General features: G+C 43.3%; 1 protein-coding gene across 3 annotated transcripts in view; it reads left to right on the top strand.

Moving 5' to 3' along the window:
* Positions 1 to 21,951, top strand: part of LEKR1 (leucine, glutamate and lysine rich 1) — a 49,413-nt gene that overhangs the window by 5,939 nt on the left and 21,523 nt on the right. For 2 of the 3 annotated variants that reach the window (XM_035334267.1, XM_035334266.1), the window contains exons 2-5: positions 2,715 to 2,929; positions 11,589 to 11,708; positions 12,337 to 12,512; positions 15,169 to 15,354. In XM_035334267.1, the coding sequence (XP_035190158.1) occupies positions 2,715 to 2,929; positions 11,589 to 11,708; positions 12,337 to 12,512; positions 15,169 to 15,354 (697 nt within the window). Of the gene's footprint in view, positions 1 to 2,710; positions 2,930 to 11,588; positions 11,709 to 12,336; positions 12,513 to 15,168; positions 15,355 to 21,951 lie in introns of all 3 variants that reach the window. The other variant, XM_035334268.1, reaches the window with a different exon arrangement.

Here is a 21,951-nt window from a genome sequence, read left to right as displayed (position 1 = left end):
GTGGAATCCTTTCTCCGGCACAGACCCTTCACAAGGCCTCTCCCGTACGGATTACCTGATAAGGACCGAGCTCAGGCTCCAGAGTTTGCTTCAGTAGGAACTCGTGAAGGCTTTCTTGCCTGCCTGGCTGCCTAACACTTGTAGATGCTCAACGATTTCTGCCCTTAGCGTCAGGTTTGGTCATAAATAACCAAACCTTCTGCTTCACAAATCTTTGCAGGATGGGAAAAGAGAAATACACAAAAAATAATATTGTTTCTCTTAGAAACTGTGCCACTCTGAAAAACGTTTCACTTGTAAGTAATTTTCAAAGCTCTAAAGTGCTGTCTGGCTCCGACCTTTAAGTTGGTGTAGCCTTAAGATGGCTTTGTCGTCCTGTCGGCTGAGTGCGGGCAGCATCTGCAGCCTGGCAGCACTGCTCTGCGCCCGGCGTGCACTGCACAGCTTCTGCAGACGGTCCTGCAGCTTCAGGAGATGCTCTCGGTGCCAGCGAGGAGCTGGGGTGGCTGGTGACAATGACAAGGAGAGAGATCGAGGCAGTCCTGCGTGTGGTTTGACCGCTGTGGGCACGAGGCCGGACTGTTGGATTTAGGATGAAAACGCAGGTTCGTGTGCCCCGTCCCCTGCTTGGTTCAGGCCTTTTGGGGCTATTTGCTGTCACCTGGGTTCGTCCTGGGGAGCGTGTCCCCTTCCCTCTCCCTGTCACCTGGGGAACGGGTGAGGGAGAACAGGAGCCTTTTCCTGTTAAGTCCAGGTGTATATTATTCATTGGGCTATGACGTGATTTATTTTTAGGCTCAGCACCAAAATTAAAGTTGAAAACTGAAAAGTTTTAGTACTTGCATAAACCTTTTTTTTTTTTTTTTTTTTTTTAATCCTAGCACCCAGTTGAATTTCTATAGCTGTTTATCTGAAAGACAACCGTGGTGGTGCTACAAGAGAGCACAGTGTTCTTTTTGGGACAAGAGCCACCTTTCTGTCTCCCTAATAACAGCTCATTTTGTCCTTCTCATTATAGTAATTTCAGTGCTTCGGAACCTTATGGTATTTATCCTGAGTAACAGTTTCATATTTCCAAGCACAGTTTGCAGCTGCCAGGAAAAATAAACTTGAATATTCAGCTCATTCAGAGCAACTGTAACTAAGAGGATTTTAAACTGGGGCAAAACTTAGAAATCGGAAAGTTTGGCCTGGTGATTGCAGGGCATCCTGAAATATCATTTTTATCAAGCTGTATTTGAAGTGCTAAAGGTTATCGAATCATGGGGTAATGATTTTTTTTTTTTTTTAAAGCTGTTTTCCTTCACCTAAGTATCGATTCTTTCAATTTATCCCAATGTTTCAAAATGTCTTATTTTCATTTTCTGTAACCCAAGGCATTGTTATATTTTCTAACTTAAACTGTTTGCATTTTTCTAGTTTTATGATTTTTATAAGTCGCTCTGTTGTAAGCCTTATAGCTGTTGGTAACTGTAAGAAAGGTTAAAGCACTTTTTAAGCTTTTGGTACACAAAGACTACGCTGCCAGCTGCCCCCCGCTTCCCATCTTTCATGTCTCGAGGCTTGCCAGTAACTTTTTGTATTTGCTGCTTTGAGGTTGTCTCTTCAGCTCTGTGATGCGCGTCCTCTGATCATAGTTCTGATCATTTCCTCTCATATGCATCTGCGCTGTGATGCTCCAAGAATGGGGTAAAACCTCACATTTTCAAAGGTCATAGAATAGCCCAGGGTCGAAGGGACCTCCAAAGCTCACCTGGCCCGACCGTTGTTGGGAAGGGGAGCCTCGATGGGATCATCTGGCCCCTGTCCCGTTGATCTGTGCTGGTAAGCAGGTGCTCGCATGCCCTCTACGGAAGTGTCAGACCTTCAGCGTAGGTCTGGTGAACTTGTTTACCCAATATCCATTTCTTGTGCAGGTTCAGTGCCGTATCATGGTAAACTGAGCATTGCTTTCTGGAAGGGAAGTAGATTAAAATACATAGGAATGATACACCGAGTAACAAGAATGTATTGAAGTCAGGGCACATCTATCTGCTCATTTTTATGAAGCTTTGCCTACTGAAAAGCTTAGTAATTTGATCAATTACAAAAGTATTGTTCCCAATTTAATCAACTGTCTTTCAGTTAGATATCTATTACTTTGTGTTTTTAATCAGTGATGAATATTTCATACCCAGCAAACATTTTCCGCCCCACTCGAGTGCCATGCACGCCACATCACCGTGATGTTCCCATCTTGAATTATTTTTGTAAAGACGACTGAATTATGTCACTCTAGTCATTTTTCATCTTGCCTGCTTAACTGGATGTGACTTGTCAGAAACACAGTAAGTAACATTTCTCTGGCTCACACAATCAGAACTTTCGTTACGGATGTAGTTTTGTAAAACACAGAATAGTTCATTTCATCTCAAATGAGTACATCAAGCATAACTCGCAGGTACTTCAGTTTGTAACTCCGGTGGGAGTTCCTACACAGCTAATTGCATAATTGATCTGCCTTTGAGTTTCCAGTAAGCAAAAGTACTGCTGTGGTTTGTCGTTTTCCTGAAGCTGAATTTTCTTTATTATTTCTTACTGCAATAACATATCTGATCATAAATGCTCCAGAGCATTAAATAGTTTAAACTGTTCGGAATAGAAACTAGTCATTCCGTTTTTGTGTTGTGCAACCTGTTTCTCACGTGCAGTCTTAAAATTGTATCTCTTTCTAGATGCCTCGGGAGGAGACTGTGTGTAAATACTGTGGCGTCAGCTATCTGATTCTTCACGAATTTAAGGTGATGGAAGAAAAAGTGAAAGCAATGGAAAAGCAGGTTGCATTTTATGAAGGAAGTATAGAACGGGAAAAAAGACTTCAAGAAGAACTGCAGTCTCTTCACCTAGACCTCGAACACTGTCAAGCTGACAGGGAATCAAAAACAGAAAGGTCAGAGCACGTTATCCATCCAGTCTGATGTAATTCCGCATGCGTATGTGTTAGGTAATGCCATTCCAAAGCAGTTAAAAATGCAAATGAGATTCGTCTGTCTTTTATCAGATGTAACACGTATTGTAGTGTGTAAATCCTATTTTGTAGTAGTCTGTAGAAGTGCCTTTCGTATTCCTTAACAGTTTGGAACAATCAATATATTTAATGTGAAAGAAAGGCCTGAAGGCATTGCAGAGGTATTTTCCCCCTGCACTACACAAAGGGGAAATGATCAAAAATTTAATCTTATCATTTTTGTGATAAAAAATACTTGAAAAGAAATTCCATGGTACTGGGGGTCTCACCACTCTGCAGTTTGCGCTTACTGTCTCCGATCACCACTCCTTCCCCAAGAAGCTTACAGTTCACTGTCAGTATGATGGTGCAGAATGCTCAGACAGTTACCTGGGTGCTGCCTGTGGCTTTCAGCCTCAGAAACGGGAGCCTGCAAATGCTTACTGGTGGCATGCGAAGGCCCACGTTAAAGGGGGAATTCCCTATTCCTTAGATCTCCGGTATGGCAAAATATATATGTGGCTCTGTTCAGATTGACGGCTGTTAGAATGGTGAAGTATAAGCAAGGGAATTGGAAACTTCTCGGTAATTCCTTGCTCATCTGAACCAAGCTGTTTGCCAGAGGCTTTCTACAGGAGCAATATTATGCTTTTAATATCGGGACAGTCCTTTTGACCCTAAAGACTCCCGGTTGGGGTGTTTTTGCACGACTGACTCACACCCAGTAGCGACTGATCTAGGCCTGAAAACACGGAGCTTTTTGGGTATTAAGGTGCTCTCTCAAGAGACTGGAAGCATTAGAGAAGAAGCTGGGGGTTGTCTGTAGGTGAAGCACTCACATCCATTTACTTCTGGTTTTGTGAATCTTTCAAATACTGTAACAATTTGGCAAAACTATTAACTTTAGTTAGGATGTTTTAGTGTTTGTTAACGTAGCTAATGAAGCATTCGTTTTGACACACAAGTTCACCTCAGGTTGAACAAAATGTATATTTTGTGGATCACCCTGCTCGTACTGTACTTTAGGATATTATTTACACTGGCACCAAAACCTCCCTCCTCCCCTGTCCCCGGAATGATTTCTTTGGTGTAACAGCACATTTCTGAAGAGCGCATTCACTCCTTGTTCCTTTAAGGGCTCTGGGTAGCAATTATAGTGGCAGCGTTCCGCGTGTTAGCAGATACAGTGACAGCATGTTCTTGTTGCTGAGGATCGTTTGCCAGAGGAAGACTTACATTTTCATTTAGCTGACTTTTTGTAGCAAAGCTGGAAGAGTTAATGAAAATTTAGTCTCTGCACTTTTTCCCCCTAAGGCTTGGCTTGATTTAAGCCCTGCTGAAATCAAATGGAATACTTTCAGTAGGCTTTCATTCAGGCCATAAATCAGCTATTGTGCTTTGTTAAATCAGCTGTCTAAATATTCCTTATCTCCTCTCTACTATTGAGACCCTTGTGCCATTGGCATGAACTAACTTACTCAGTGTACTATCTTTCTCCTGGTTCTTGCATGGTTGACAAATCGTTCTTCTCAAACTGCACGTTTTTATCAGAAGCCAAATAAGCCTCTTTTCATCCTTGGTGGACCAAGAGATTTAATCCTTCTTGTTAGGTGCAAACTATTTCACTTTTATATTCCTTTTTGGGTAAAGTATCGCTATCGTTTGTACCTGTGGTTAACACTGAAAGCCACCTGGGAGCTTCGGCTTTTGTGGAACTCAGTTACCTGCCCTTTTGGAACTTTATCGGAGGAAGGGGAACTGACCCTCACGCAGGTAACTAAGCGGATTCAATCTAACACAACGCTGCATGTTTCAGGCCTGTGATAAGAAAACCTTGTTACTGTTTGAAGAGATTACTGATGCTACCAAAGCATCTTTGCTCACGTCTGCATGGAAGCTCACATACTTGCATCTCTCTGAAGATTCATGCTTAAATCCACTCGGTCCTTTAAACGATGCTCACAGTTTTCCTTGCTGTGGCAGACAGTCTAGCCACATAAATTGTTACGATAACTTTGTCTTGATTTAAACTTAAATTGTGTAGCTTAGGAAGATACTAACCTGGCTAAATATCTTAAACAGTGTAGATCACTGTATAAAACCTTCCCATGAGGATTGCTCTTAGTGTTTTCACCTTCGGATTTTCAGTGTGCAGAACTTCTGGGTGTCAGTACCTTCGGAGCATCAGTAGCAGTAAGATGGATGGAAACCCTTCCCATCCACTTATCCCTCCACTTTCCATGCCCCCTCCCACCCCACTGCCCCCCTGAAGGGAAAACAAAGAACCCGAAACCCCGGCGTGATGTTCAGGTCTGTGGTTTCATCAGAGAAGTCTTGTGTTACGTGACCCTTGGGAATTTTGGAGTTTCTTTTTCATCCTGTCACTTTGGATATTGAACTGTTTGTTTAAAGATTCACTCCCTCCACGTGGTCTTATCAGGCCTGGTTTCCTATAAAATTCCAAGATTATGAGGACTATTGCAGCTATAAAGAGACCTTCCTCAAGGAATTTACGCTTCAGAGAGGACCTTTAGATACTCCCAGGTTTTTCATTTGTCCTAATTTCATCTCTTTATCAGTGTTCTCCAGTCATTAACAGGTCTAACTGCAGCGGGTGTGCACTTTCTTGTTTCTGTTTTTCATTTGTCAGAACTCTGTTTGTTGTGTCACTATGGAGTGGTGGGAAGAAAGAAGGATTTAATCAGTGATCATGTCATTAATTAAGAAATAGAATTACGTCGAACTCCTCCCATTTTCAAGCTGGGAACATGGTACGAAAGATTTGTGCATTTAATTCTACTTTTAGACAGCTCAAGTTGCAGCATAGAGAAGTAAGAGCACAAGAGCTGTTTTGTACTGGGAAGTGCCGAGTGCGTGAGTTTTTTTCTGAAGAGAGGATATGAAATTTAATCAGAGACTGCCTGCAACGTATTTAATTGTATTTGTTTTATAGTGTAACAGTACATACTTCTTCAATTAGCTACGTGATAATTTTAGGGTGTACTTATTAACCAGGAAAAAGCAGAATTTTGTGTAATGCCAAAGTGTTTTAATATGTTCCCTTCAGTGCTTGCAAACTGATCCGTATATTCTGTCCTGATGGTGTCATCAAGATGACTCAGGTATTGCTCAGGCTTCTGCAGAGAGTCAGCAAAAACCTGGTCAAGCTTAAGTGAGATCCTGTGTTCACCATCTGTAAAGCAGTGAATTTCACCTTTCTACTTAAAAACAAACAAGAATGGGGAAAAAAAGCCCCACACTGGCAAAGCTTGTCACAGTCTCGGAAAGCTCATCACCATGGAGCTCTGGGGAAACGATCTCTTGCTGTTGGACTCTTATGTTAGGGGTGTTGAAGCCAGTGGCTTCCCCGTACAAAACATCCTCTTTGCTGACTGGTGATGGCTCAGTCCCATTCTTCATGTGTTAGAGCTCTGATTGTTCTACTTTTGTCAAATTTTCTCCATTAACATCGTTAGCTGCCAAGATCGATTACTAATAAACAAAACAAGCTCAGTCACTAGGGTAGTCCAACAGCGTGATTCACAAAGCACAAAACTGCAGTGAGGTTTAATCTTCTCCCACATTCCTAGTGAAAGGAGCTGTCTCTGGGTGAGACAGAATTCCTTCTCTGGAAGAGGCAGCAGTCAGTGGAAAACGCAAAAGGTAACACGAAATCTGCATTTTTGCTTCCGTGCATTCTTTTGATATATATTTCATATAAAATATCTTCATATTTAATACGTAAAATGAAAATTTAGATTAAAAATCACAGATGTTGGTATCTGAGAGTGGTGCCACATAATGCAAAAAAAGGCCTTAACAGCTATAAAGTGATTCTGGACATAATTATAAGGCTTTAAATGGTTTCTTTCCGTTCATACTCAGACAAAGCGTCTCACTAAAATCCACAGGGCTTCTGCTTCCGTATCTGTCAGAGTGAAATTTGGAAGCTCCGCGGTTATTTGCTGGACGAGGTTAACACGTTGCGTGCATGTGCTTGTAGGACAAGGTGCTGTTTTCTGGTGTTTTCGAAGCCCACACAGCCACGAAGCTTGGATGGGACCGGGCTGAACTCAGGCTAATCCTGGAATACCTCTCCCCTGTGCTGAGAGGCCTATTTTTACATTGGCCTTTGACTTGCTCTTGAACTTGATGCTGCTTTGAGACTGCAGAAGAGGAAGGTGGCTGGCTGCCCAGGATGCGGGGGGAAGGCTCCTGCCCCGCTGCCTCCTGAGGGAGTCCCTGGCGCAGGAGGCGAGGGGCGACGGGGCACAACGTGATGTCTTTTTCTATATAATTATGTGGTCTCTACCCTGCCTGCAAGGACTGGAACATTTCTGGTTAGGAAGTATACTCACACACCTTGAGAAACTTCTGCTGAAATATGCAGGTGCAAATACATCGTGTAAGTAAAAAGCCACTTATAAATTGGCCTTAACACCATTTCTTTTCTTATGCAATTATCAAATTACTCATAACTGTAATCTCATTTATTAATCTGTTGAGTCAGATAATTCTACTGACTTACAGAAGTTATTCCTGAGTTACACTGCTGCGACAGAGGCTATGCAAATTGCAGTTGCTGAGGATGAAATCAGCAGCTGGAGTGGTAGCTCTGAGAAATCAAACCTTAGCTTTCTTCCAAGGTGAATTTTGACCTGGTAGTGACAAGGCAGTCATCCTTCTGTCACTGTTTTCCAGACCCGTTCCAGAGTTTTACTTTTGCTTGAACAAAAATTACCCAGGTTGTCTTCTCAGCATGCTTTGTATTTCTGTTGCGTTAAGAAAGATAACAATTAATGCAAGATTACTTCTGAGAAATGCAGCTTCTTAAATTTGAACAGTCGTGGTAATTGTCCTTACTTTTGGGACAATGAATGTATTTGTTTGCTGGCAAGAATCCCTTGCAACTTCTTTATTTTCTCGGGCTATTCTTTTCATTGCCAGCACTGGTAGTTAACGTGTTATAACTCAGCTCCCACTCTGTGCAGGCTTCCTCCTGCGTTCACAAAGAAAGTATGCTGCCTGCAAAGACTGGAAGTTCATTTTCACAGTTCATGCGAAATACAGGCCAGAGGACAAGAGCACTATGTTCTCACCCTTCTCTTATAATTATGTCATCTAATGATCTATTGAATTCTTTCCTTTGAGCTAAATATCACCAGAATAAGATGCTTATTTTTTCCTCCTTCTTTTGGTGATGCGAGCAGACAGTGCAACTGTCTTGCATTGTCCACATATATTTTTGTGTGCAAACAATGGGAAAATACCAATAATGTCCCTTTGCACTTTGAGGCTGCAATTTTCTACTAATCTCACTAAATCAAAAGTATGGCTTGGGGAAAAAAAGTCTGCTTACTTGTAAGTTTCATTTTAAAGCTGTAATCCCAAGAAATTCACGGGTAGGTGTGGGTAAATTTTCCTAGCAAGGTAATGCGAGAATTTTCTTCATTTTTAAAGTTACTTTTATTTTATTTCATTTCAGTGATCGCAGCTGAGCCCAAACAACTTGCTTTTTAACTACCAGATGTTCAGTTATGGTTTTGGCAGAGCTCTGCAGATCCAAGTTTCTTTATTGGGACTCCTGTTTTTTAAGTTTGCATTTTGGTGCAAATGTGTTATGGACGATCCATCTGATGCACAAAAAAAAAACAACAGGCTTTGTTGTTTATTTTTAAGCTATAAATCATTCTCATTTTCTTTTTAAAATTGAATCAAATGCTAACGTAATGCTTCTGCCATCCTTTGGTTTTGTACAATACTTGCGGATTCAAGTGTTATTTATTTACTGGTGGCAGTGAGTCACTAGTAGATAATAGACCACTTACTTTTACAGTTAATCTAGTGCGAGTAGTGTTGAAAATGACTAGTTTTTAAATAATATGTCCTTGTCATTGTGCTTTCAGGGGTAGAAGAATATACTGTAATAACTGCAGCTAGCAACTGAATAAAACACCCTGGTGTAAACTGCTAATGAACGTTGTAGGTGATGCTCTCTGTGATACTCTCTTTGCACGTGTTACACGGGCAGATAGCTGGGCTCAGCTATCTGATATTCCCGGATGGCTCCATTCATTCCATTGCAGCTGTGGGAATAACCCAGGAGTGACTGAAGGAGCAATATTTTAAGTTTTATTTGCACTGCTATAGTTGTGCTTGTACACAGGTCAGAACCACTGCTGTAAGGAAGAAGTTCAAAAGGTAAATTTCAGTGGCAAAGATGAATGCATAGGTCAGTTTATCTGTTCCTTCGAGCTGGCCGGCTGTGTTTGCTGGGGCGTGAAGGTGGGTCATACCCTGTGCGTGCAACAGACCAGCACGCGGAGCTGTGCACAGCTGCGCAGGGACGGAGGGCTCCCAGAGCCCCGAGGGGCCGCCCGCCTTCCCCTCTGCTGCAGGCAGGTGATGGTGGAAAAGAAATGCTGGGTTGGTTCTCCTGCGTGGTGGGCCCATTTTATTTCAATATACGTATACAGAACCAGAAGCAAGTCAGAGGAGAAAGGCACGTGAGGGTTGTTCAGCTACACGTCTTCCATAACTTAGAGACGGTGTTAATTTGCAGACATACATAGCATCCACTACGTGGATTTAAAAAATAAGTGTAAAAAATTGCAAAACAAACAAACAAACAAAAGAAACAGTGTTAGCAGATCACGGCCGTAGCAGGCATCTCTGCGTGTCTGCAGGGGCTGCAGGAAGCTGCACCACTCAGCCCCCGCTCTGCCCGCTGCGTCCCGTGCCGCACGGAAAGGGGAAGGCTGGGAAGTCCCGCGGGCAGGGAAAGCCCCCGCCGGTCAGCGTGCTCCGCCGAGAGACGGCTGGTTTCGTTCCCACTTCTTCGGGCAGGAAGGGTGGTGAGGATGGGGCGCAGCCCCTCTCCCGGCTGGGTGTCACGGCTGTGCGACGTGCTGCTGGGCAGCGCTGAGCGCGGGGTTTATCACCTCGTGCTTAGCGGGAGCCTCGGCTTGAATGCCCCTGTGCCTACCCACCAGCACCTGCCTTCCGTTTCTGTTCACCTTTCCCCTAGCGCAGATACTCGGCTTTTGCAGTGCCACAATCTCGTTTACGTAGACGTAACTGAAGTACGGTGGGACAAATGTTCATTTGCATTTTAACGTGCGCGTTACATTGGTGAGTCCAGATAACGCCAAGCTCCCTGCCTTTTTTAAGATTTATGATCCTTCTCTGCTGTCAGATCTGATGGAAGAGCTCAAAGCACAGCCCACACTGTAATTTAAAAGTCTGTTGCACGCTGTTGTGGCGACGCAGGAGAAGGCTTTTCAGCCTATTTAAGGCAAATACTTAAAATGTGCTGCGACAGCGTCTCCTTCCATCCTCTGCCATAGGGACGCTGCTCGCAGGCGCCCGAGGAGAGCCGAGGCTGTGGCACGACCCGGCGCCCTGCCAGCGACGGTCAGATGGAGCAGCCACACTGCGGCCTTCCCACCCCAGCCTGTGGCCAAGAGTTTTCTCAGCCCAAACGCTGCTGATGTGTTTTATTTTTATTTTACTTCCTGGAAGGAAGAGGGGGAGTGAAGAGAAATAAACGCAGACTTTCTCTGGTATATCATTAATCTAGCTGGGAACGTAGAAGCCTAGCTCTAGTCCAGAGCTTAACTCTTCCCAGAGGAAAATACAGGAAAGGGATCTTACTGACTGGACGTTTGAGATCAGTTTGATACCAGTGGGATTGCTGGAGTACGTACTCGGTGAGCACATCTTTGGGAAAAGCTTCTCTTTAGGCAGAATATGTTGTGTGCATTTTTCCATGGTTATTTGCTGAGCACCGTTAGCTCAGCAATACACGAGAACTAGAGCATGAAACGAGAGGAAAGAGGACGACCAGTCGGGATTCGCGTTTCGCAAAAGCCTGAAACTGCGAAACAGATGAAAAATCAGAATGGAAAAAAAAATTGCAGTGACGGTAACAAACAAACAAAAAAAGGTATTTCCTGTTGGTCGGCTTTTGACACGTCCCCGTGCAGCCCGGAGGAGCCCTCTGTTTCCCTTAGCTGCACGCCCTTGCGTCCCTGCGGGGATGAGGTGCCTGGTGGCTGGGCACCGCAGCGCCAAGCCCCGTTTTACAGAGCAGCGAGTGCTTTTGGAGGACGGACGATAAGCACTGATCTGGGGGTTGATACCTCCACGTGTTGGAAATGGCGTAATTTTTCAGAACCAGTTACTTACGATGTACACAGCTTAATTGTAGAATGAAAATTAGCTGTGCTTTTCATAAAACCTCTTATTTCATGCCCTCGAGATTAAAAACGTGCAAGTAAAAATGTGATTATAATTGAAACAACCGAGTAGCTCTGCGTGGCCTCTGTGGATAACACCGGATTCTTAGCGAATTTGTAACAGCACGTGAGCTGAAATTGTGTGCTTCCAGGTTATTGTGCACGCATATTATGGGCCTTATTCTGAGAGTGTTGCTGAAGCATCTCATGCAGTGGGCTTAAGTTAGATTCTCTCCATCTGAAGGTCTGATACGTCAGTCTGAAACGGCAATGATCACCGTAGGAAGGGCGTTACGTACAGTGGAAACTGAAGCTGGAGATTGGTTAACAGTGTGAGTAACACTTGGTTTTATTTGAATCTGTAGAATAACAAACCTAACAAAGGAACTAAAAACCAAACAAGATGAATTAAAAAATGTGAAGGAAGATTTGCGGTATTTCCAAGAAGAAAAGGAAGCTGCCTATAAGCAGTCACAAGTGCTGAGGTAAGAACCCAGACAGAAATGCTGGAGCTGTGGCTCCTGTGGTGTGCTGAGAGGATTCAGCAGAGCTGCAGGCACAGGCTGGAGGAATACGGTGAGAGGGAAGTGTCTGTACCCGTCCCGGTGTCTCCTGCTCTTCCAGGATATGGTGAGGCACTGTAGTGTCACCAGAGGCAACCAGAAAACACCTGATTGCTGATACTGTTAGCAACAGGCTAAGTTCTTCAGAAATTTTAAATCATTAGGTAGCACTTAAAAGCAAGCATGTTCCACTTTTAACACAGTGGGGATACAGTATTTCTTCCATAGGTTGTCTGTGAGAACTCAGCAAAAGCCTGGATATAAAGTTACTTAACCATTATTGCACTGATTTCTCAATAAAAAGTAATTGTACATTTTCATTTTTACATATAAGATTAAAGCGAATGTTTAGAAGGGTGAAATTTCTTCCAAATTCAGTGTTCACCATATTTCATTCACCGAATTGTTGTAACCCAACATGCTGAAAATATCACATAACAGAAGAGTAGTTATCAGGTTTACTTCATCAGGTTTACAAGTAATTAAGATATTTTGTCATGTATATTTGCTTCTAAAGATGTACGTCTGGTGTTACTTTTCTGTCTTGCAGAAATACATTGGAACACCATTGCTCAAGCCTGAACAAGGCTGTCTCGCTGTTTCCCTTTATCAGAAGCGAACTAGAAAGTATTAAAGAAGTCGTGTCCAGTAACCTAGAGAGCTGGGCTGCCCTGAAGGAAGAAATTTTTGTCCAGATAAGGACTGTTAGCAAAGAAGCTTTGACAGGTAAATTACCATATTGCAATAACTTTGGTCAAGGCGAAATATATTTTGGTAGTTGAGTGTACTGCGGTAAATCTGAAGGGAAAATCAACTAGATCATTTCTGATTCTACCATTTAATTTGTCCAGATGCAAAGGAGTACAAGATGTCACGGCGCTGTGTGAATGGCATTGAACTAGCCTGGCTCCTGCAGGATTAGCGTGTGTGCTGCTCGCTGTTGCCAAGTCAGACTGACACAGAAGTAATATAAATACCATGAGTGCATGCATACGAAACAAATAATATGCATTCTTACTCTGTGTAGATGTGGTTGCAGCGCAAAGGCGCAGAGATATTTCATTTGCTGTGTCTCCTGTTGCCCGTTTTCCTCCCTTGAGCAAGCCGCTGGTGTAGGCGTTGGGTGGTCTCCAGTACCGGGGCCACCGCAGGCGAGCAAACCTGCACCTGGCACCTACCGACTGCCTCCTGCTGTGCCTGAATAACAGCATTTAATCCCCAAATACCACTCTTTATCCGAGGGGGCTTTGGAATTGAAAGGGGCATGGAGCAGCCCATGGGCTGAGAATAATTCAGTTGGCCCACAGCCTGCTTCCTGCTCTGACAAGGGCAGCCTTCAGGAGAAGAGAGGCTGGGAGCAAGTCACAACTGGTGGCTTGCTCAGGAAGGTCGTGCCCAGCCCTCAGGCTGGCGGTTGGACTTGAGAACTCAGATTTATCCTTGAAAACCGTTTTTGCTCTGCCTCGGTTAGGAGATTAGCTTTGCTGAAAAGATTATGCGGTAGTGTAATGAGACTGCACCATCCAGAGCATCCAAACGGCCATGTGTTGGCTTTTGCAGCTTTAGGGGTCTTTGGACATAATTTCCATAAATGTGTTCCTGTCCCTACAGTTTTTCAGTGTGTTCTGTATTAGGAGATAAACCAGTATTTGGTCTGGAGCTTAGTTTTTTCAGGGTGATAAGGTAGCAAAGGAGTAGGTGAGCTGACATCACGCTTTCTGTCCCTGTGAGAAGGACTGTGAGGGCACGGTGGGCAATGTGCATCTCCCAGACCGCTGTGCTGGTGGAACTGTCTGCACCCCCTTGTGAATGCACAGCTTAAGTGAAACCTGCACGCAGGGAGTATCTCAGAAAATAGGTAGCTCCATTTTAAATAATGGCTGCCCAGCTGCCTATTGTGAAATTAGAGGTAGATTTAATGTGTTCAGCAATTGCCTTTCTCACACAAGGAAGAAGAGAGCGGGGCAGCTGTGCCATGGGGGCGAGGGGGCTGCATCCCCTGGGCAGCCCCTCGGTCCTACAGAGGGCTGGGAGAGCTCAGGCTGCTGGGACCAGTGTGCTGGGAAGGTTGCTCTGTGGCGCTCAGCTGCTGTGCGAACAGTCGGGTTAAATGTCAGCACCAGTATCTTGCATTTTGATTCATGACTTCATCTCCTAATTAGACGGAGCACAGAAAGTATCGTGTGTTCCTCCGAATTCCTCTCTTCCTGTGTTCTCTGTGTTCTTTCTAGTTAACAAGGAGAGCGTGTACATGCTTTTCTGCAGACATCTTCAAGTTCGGGGAGTTTCATAACATTGTAAAGCATCTTTTACTTTACTGTTATTTGCAACAAGATTTTCAAAGCTTTCAAAGTGGCAAGTAGGAAGAGGTATATGAAGTTAAAATCTTTGGGAATTTACATCATTGAGTCTAACAATAAATCAATGTAAGTGTCAAGTAGTCAGAAAAGACAGTAGATAATGAAAATGTAATTTAAATTTTGCAGGTAGGGAATATAAAGATATGTAACAGCTGACTTAATGTTGTAATTAGGCTTCATCTAACAAGAATTGTCATCACTAATAAAAATAAAGGTGATATGAGTTCTTTGGACAACTGAACATTTAGGTCTGTAGTTGGAGAGGGCATAGGAAAGAATTGCAACTATGGGAAATGTTAAAGGGCACTCATCAAGCTAAGCTAAGGTCAGGAAAAATTATGAAAACGTAGGAGACCCACTGTTCCCCACCCCAATTTACACACGTACCTTGCAGTAAAAACTACCTGGGAAGCTCCCTGGAGACTGCTCCTTTTCCAAGTTGAAGAGCTGATGAAAACTAGAATGAAAAAGCCTACCTTTAGTGTAACAGATTGCTTTAACAGCAGAAAGGAGAAAATAAATTGTAATACACATGCCCAAACATCTTCGGAAACAAAAGTTTCAAACTGAGCTTTAACAGAGGCTACCCTTTGAGATGTCTTCTCAAATTAATTTCAAAACAAGCTTGCAAACATTTTTGTATGTCAGCAATGTTTTGTGCATCTCCTCAAGATAAAGTTTGGGTTAAAGTATTTGTCACCTATGGTTATTTCATTTGGAGTACGTATATTCTAATTTGGTATTATGATCTTAGAAGAAATATGTATTATTGCTTAGAATAAAATTTGTATGCCTGTCAGTACTGTCTGTTTGGCTAAGCACAGGTTACCCATGTGAAGATTTATTGCACAAGGCATTTCTTTGGCCCTCTGCTCCCAGCAGGAATGTTGCTATGTCAGTGGCTTGCACCGACCCCTGCACAAACTAGGGTTACTGAAGTCCTGAGGTCATAAATCAGGTGAGCTTCTTTTTAATGAAGAAGGTAAATTTGACAACAGGCCATATGATTTTTTTCTCCTCAGAAATACCCAAATTGAATCAGAGGTTAGCAAAATCCCAGAGAGAGAATGAGAGTCTTCAGGAAAAGGTAAAACATCTGACGCTGGTGGCCGACACGGTTGAGCTGAAAACTCAACAGCTGCAAACTTCTCTTCAGCAAGGGAATGAGCTACAAAGCAGGTGCCGTGAGCTACAAAAGGAAACATTAGGTAAGAAAATTTTGAGATTCCAAGCAAACTTCCAAATAAAATGAAATGCAAAACTATTTAAAGTGTCTAAGTTCTGGCTGTTAAACCAGACAGCAGAACTCAGGCCCTGATAAAACATGGATGTTGCATGGCCAGAAAGGCAGCATGTCAGTCTGTTACCCTGTCGGAAACACAAGGAGGTTTTTTATAAGAAATAAAATTAGGGAAGGGAGGAAAGTAATGCAGGTGGTGGTGATAGTGTTATGCTGTTACCTGTCAACATGTAAAACATCAGGGGGAGGCTCTGGGATTAAAATGAAAAGAGGTGCTCTCACTTTGATTGGGAAGGCCAAGTTGATCTACCAGCATCAGAACTGATGAACGTTATCCTGAGCCAGTCTCTTTTCCCCTAGATTTGTTGAACTTGAATCTGTCTAACGATTTGCCCTTGGTAGTTTGTCTCAAGAATGGGAAGTCCTCTTCAAAACTGTAAGAGAAGTGGTAGCACTTGGAATGACAGCGTCTTGTGAGCTTTGTTGAGACAATGACTCGTTACAAGGAGATTATTGTGTGTTTATGTTAGTACCTCTTGAATCTGTTGTCTTTATAAAGCAGTATTGTGTTCGTGGTGCTGGCTCAGAGACATTTGAAGACATTCAGAACATACAGAGGTTGTGCTGTTCCACACTTGGCTTTGAGTCACCAAATTGGCACTGTAATTACCTCGCTGCCGTATGCACAGTATGTAATTTCAAATCTAAAGCAGTAGCTCTCAGTGCTAGTCATGATAAAGGAATTTCACTGATCCTTCAATAGCAGTGATAATATCAAACGTGAAACTGAAGAGGGGAAGACCGCAGTGACTGTGCAGGACTCATCACCCAGTGAGTTATCGAGCCAGATTGCTGAGGGCAGTCTTCATTTCTGTCACTGGGTAGCAATACTGATAGGAAAGCTCCAGATTTGAATGCCAGATACGAGCAGATCTCTGAGCAGATACGGGCAGATAGCTTTACAGCCTTCTCCATGCACCATCCACACAAGAAATAAACTTTGTATATCTTCCTTTTTCTGTGGTATTTATTCACAGAACTGACTTTAAATGAGTACAAAACCAGTTAGACTTGGCTCTGAGAAGCTTCTTCTCTGTGGGCTGTTCACAGTGTGCTGTTTTGTCTGTTTTTTCTTGGGGAGCTACGGATGTGAACATAGTGATCCAGTGTCTCAGGACCTTGTCCATGACGTTTTCTGGTAGGCTCATTGTCTGATCATAGCTACATCCTGTTTCTTAATCCTCTGTTCAGAGTAAACTCTGGCAGGCAGGATCTGGGGGGAGGGCTGCCTTGAAAGTGTTTAATTGTCAGTAATTAGTCACAGTAGCTCATTCTGAAGATGTAATTAGATTGGAAGAAAGGCATCAATTTTATTTAAATTTCATTTTTCAAGAGAATCTTGAACACAGCAAACACATCTCAGAAAATGTGTACCTTTTTTTTTTTTTTGGCTTATGTGTAAAATCACGAGGTGAGATTTGAAGAAAGCATGAAATAAAATATTGGGAGTGCATAAATGGTAACCGCTGCGTTGTTTTTTTCAAGAAAAGTAACCGATATTATCTGTACACACACATATATATATATAGCATGTCTGAGATAAGTGCCTGGTTTAAAAAAATAAATAAACCAAAACCCCAAATAAGTTCAAGATAACGTCACTTAAAAAGATAGAACTGAAGGCATTAAGTACTTGCATAGGTTTACCAAATCAAATTGCTTGCTCCAGGAGGATAAGGTTGCCTGTGACTCCTTATGTTCTACTTGAAACTGTTTTGAAAAAGTTGCTCAAAATGCATTCATTTCTGTAGAAGAGACAAGTGTGTTTCTTCTCCATTAAGAGATTTATGTTTTATCAAAATAATCTGTGTGCATGTCTAGCTGCCAGGTTTGACTATTACAAAACTACAGTTTAGAACTTGGAAGTTGTATACTTTAGAATATTCTTATTTTTTTTTTTAAAATATGATTTTCTATCCTTATTTACTCTGAGGTAACCACAGCGATTGAGCTCAGAGGCTCTTGCAGTGCTGGAAATTGCTCGAGCAGGCAGTATCACTGAAAAGATAGCCAAGGTGGCTGGCTCAAAAATAGCACAAGAGTCGCAGATCCTGCAGTAAGACTTACAGCAGTGATTTGTTAAGTTAATTAAGCTTTTCTTTCTCTTCTAAAAGGGTAGCATGGATGGAAGGTTTGTTTGGTGCCATGTAAGGAAAATGTCCTAAAGTTCATTAGTACAGCAGTCGGGGCGTTCTGCTGGAAGTGCTGGGAAATTGCAGCCATGTACAAGTCAGTGTGAGGATGGCTGGCCCCAGTACTCTGCACAGAATGTGTGCACCAGTGCCTTGGTCCCTGGTTGCTACCTGGTTGAGAAGTGTCATGCTTTGGTCACATTGTTGTGTTTCCTAAGTAGCAGTGGATATAAAAGGCTTGTTTTGCCCTAATACCTGAGTTTCTTCTGTGCTCAATATAACCAGCAAACTTATTTTCACTTCCTTTTTAGGAATAACTTATCCCCTACCTTTGTATAAATAAGCACAAATAACGGTACCTCGTGAAGCAGTTGGGCCGTTTATTACTTGTCTTTCTCCAGAAACCTGAGTGGGTGTGCTAACTGACTGCCTTGAGGAAAACATAATTACGTTTGACATGCGTTTTCAGGTGCAAAAATTAGTTGAAATAAAATAATCTCAGTGCAGAAATAGCTCCTTCTCAAGTGCACTTTGACATTCTATTTGTGTTAAAATGCCTTTTAATTCTCTGTACGAAATAAGAAACTGGTGGGCGGCACAAGTTAAATTGCCACTGGAGCCGTGCAGCCCGTTGTAGTTCCTTCCTCAGGGTAAGGGCTCAGAGCACTCCCGCTTTCATTGCTCAGGACTGAAGGTTTTGCCTTTTATAAGGCGCCACATTCAATGTATCTCAGATAATCTCACACATTGCTGAGTGAAGTGGCTGTATGTGAGCGTGTGAGGGCTCGGTGATTTCAGCGGTAGTTCACACGCATTCTTGGGAGCTGGAGTGTCGGCACTCGCTGCTGCTGGAGGAAGTCTAAAGCCCGTTTAATTCCGTGTCCTGTCCTCACCACGGAAAATGGCATGGTTCAAAGGAAGGTACAGGAACTCTACAACAGCAGCGATGAGATAATCTGTCATCCTTACGTGTCTCATCCTGATCTAGGAGGTCATTGAATCTAATAAGACAATCTGTTAAGCTTTGAAATATGTGGATTAATATCTTTACATAACACTTATCGTCACATTTACTCTGGTATGAAAATTGCACAGGGTTATCATTGGAGTTCCCCTTTCAGTTTTGTAAAGCTGTGTACTTCACGGGTTCCTGTAAATAAAGAGTTCCATAGTTTGTTTACATGCACTGGAAAAATACATTTTCTTGCTTAGCTTTCCCCACATTTTAAGTCCATGGAGAATCGCCTTATTCTTGTGTTAGTAAATGAGAGAAAGTTGTTCACAGCCAACTTCTTTCAGGTTAACCTGTGTGTAATATACTTTTGTGATACTTGCATGGCTTCATGACCCATGCTCTCGAAAATCTGAAGTTAGTTCCTTAAGTTAGTACGCTGCACCATAACATCGCACCAAGCAGTTGTAGTTAGTTCTACTTTTGTCTTTAATATGCATAACATAGTACGTTAACTGTGGTATCTGCACGCCACATCACGAGCAGGTTCAGACTCGCTCACACAGGGCACCTCTACTCGTGCTGAAAAAAAAAGATCTTTAAGCTTACAAAGAAGTTTCTGTTCTAGAGGCCCTATTGTACTCTGTGGATCTTCTTTTTTGTTGTTTTTTCAAGTATTGTTGTTTAAGTCTACCAAGATTGCTCAACAAAAAAGATCATTGTTTTCAGGTGCTTAGAATATTACCAAAATTAACTAATCAATGATTTTTGAATGGTAGTCACAGTAAAAATGGGCGTAGCTTTCACAAGGGTAAGATGGGTGGAAATGTCATTGGATTTTATGTTTCAATCTTACTATGCAAAAACTTTGTTGAAAAACCCTTGGAACTTCTGTTCCTTGAGAAAGGACATTGAGCTGGGGGGTTTGTCAGTATTCGTGACGCAGAGGGCCTGATGTCTAAGCCTCTGAAAACATTAAATATCTATTTGTTTCTTTGGTGGCCAAACTCTGGTGTTCTGGCCCCAGAACACCAGGCTGAGCGATGCTTTCCCAAGTGTTGGATGTCACCGTGGTGCTGGGCAGCGGGACAGAAAGCAAGGAGGGATGTGGTGGAGACCAGCGAGGAGCAGGAGCGAAGAGGTTAGGGCGTTGTGATGGGGAGGCCAGGGAACTGTCCTGCCAGTAAGCCGGGGAGCTTGCACTGAGCAGGGAGATGCAGGTCTTGAGTAGCTGGAGTCTTTGATCTTGCAGCAAGAAAACAGTATGCTGCTATATCCTGAGCGACTCTTTGGTAATGTGCAGTTATAAAGCATGGAAAAGCCATCTGGTATTAATTTTTTGTTCATCTTAAGCACTCACCGCAGTCGCTAATGCAGGGTTTGTGTGTATCTCGCGTGCATCCTAGACTGCACGCTTGGGTTGCTCAGTGAGGCAGCATGGTCAGAGCCGTTTCCCTTTTGGTTTGAGACCTGAAGCCTGCTGCCCTGCTCTCCTGAGTCATCCCCGGATCTGTGGTCACCGCAGGGAACGCAGTTCACAGAAGGAAACTGGAGCCGTGTCCTAAAAGAAGTAAGTTGATCTGAGCAGGACGGCCGTGCTGCATGGCGCCTGGGAGGAGGGTGCTCTCAGCAGGACGTGTCAAGCAGCTGAAGTGCCGCTTCCCCAGGCTTCGTGTCGTGCAGGGAGGAGTTGAGTACCAGATGCTGTGTGGTTTAACACAGCAGGTACAGGAGGAAAAGTGAAAGAGCTTTTCCTTTTCCCCCTCTGGCCTAGCTCCAGCTGAACCTTACGGCTGACATGTTCTGTTGCACTGTGTATCCTCAGCTGAGTAACAGCCCCCACGCGCTTCACAGAGACTTCAGATTTTAGTTTCCGTTCCTCTATTGCCAGTGAGTCGCGCGAGGGAGGGCAGCAGGGAGGGGAACACGCACAGCAGGCTTTCGCTGGTGGCTGGAGTTTCGCTGGAGCAGATCCAAGATGCCAAGAGCAGCGGGGCTGCAGGCCAGCCCCTGCCCCTGCCCGGGCTTCTCCGTCCAGACACATCTCTCCCTTCCACCTGCAGCCCATCACCTGGAGCTGATCACGTTCTACCGAGTGAAATTTTTGATGGAAAATGCCCCCTTCGCCTGCCTCTGATGAAAATTTTGACTCTGTCCCCATAAATCCTATAGTTTTATACCTGTATTGGCACTGCCGGCGGATTTTGCTTCTGTGTTTTTGAGTTTTATATTCTGTATTTATCATTTAAGGAGTTGCACGTTGTGGATTCTGTAATGATGGAGCTGGATCCCTGTCTGATGGCGGGCTGTGTAACCGGTACCGCGTACTGGAGCTTGTGAGCACATCTCCTTTGGCCTTTATTTCTTCCGTCCTGCCTCTGGGCTCCTCCAGCAATAAGGAGCCCTCACTGAACTTTCCTCCAAGCTTTATTAACAAGATTTGGGTATCTTCAGATAAGCTCGTTGGCCTCTGTAGGAAACTGCAGAGTAAAGACATCTTAATCAGCCGCCCAGGCGGTGGGTATCGCGTCTCGGGGCAGAATGTAAACTTCCCATTAACTTTCCCTGAGCTCCTCCCCACAAAAAAATAAAATGATTCCTTTCATCCAGGTCCCCCCTCCACGTTAATGTGGGGAGGACATTTATGATTAATCTCTCACCAGTTACACTGCTCGGGGAAGTCAACGCTTAGAACAGACTGCTAGAGATTTCTGGTTTTGATGAGAGACAGACCGGGGTTTATTGAACTAAGTTATCGTGTCTCACTTTGGTGTAATGCCAGTGAAAGTAAAGACATAACCCTTGAAAGAAAAAGCTCGAAATGTTAGAATATTTTGAAAAAGTTTTATCCATGTTTACATCTTCATTAAAACTTTTCCACTGTTAACATTGACAGGAGACATAACCAAGAGCTGCCATCCAAATTTCTGTGATAAAAATAAAGCAACTGCTTTTTTTTTTTTTTTTCTTTTTTTCTTGCCTACTTCAAAAGAATATTTTAGAAGCTGCTTGTTTGTGTATATAAAGAACCTTGAGAACTTAGTGCTGTACAGAGGCACTTCTTCTTCTCTCAAGAAGCCTGGAAAGTGCACCATCGCGTGATGTCTCCTGCTCAGTCTCTTTCTGAGTGTGCTTCCAGGGAAGAGGAGCTAACAAAGGAAGGGAACGTGGTGGGTTCACTTTAAAGTTATCTCCGCAGTTAGGGCGACTACGGATTCTCCAGCATCTCCGCAGCATAACACTTGAGCTAAAGGGTCACCGTGACCGCTGCTCGTATTGCTGTGCTGTTTGACTCACTATTTACTTATTTTGCCTATGTCAGGTTTCGTTTTCAAGCTGTGTATGATACAAACTTGAAATAGCAGATGTTTTCTGGAGAAAACATAAATACAACGTCATATGTAGAATTCATACAGAATCT

The sequence above is a fragment of the Oxyura jamaicensis genome, chromosome 9 (genome assembly GCF_011077185.1).
Source record: "Oxyura jamaicensis isolate SHBP4307 breed ruddy duck chromosome 9, BPBGC_Ojam_1.0, whole genome shotgun sequence".
In the NCBI taxonomy this organism is placed as follows: Eukaryota; Metazoa; Chordata; class Aves; order Anseriformes; family Anatidae; genus Oxyura; species Oxyura jamaicensis.
This window is presented reverse-complemented; position numbering and strand designations above follow the sequence as displayed.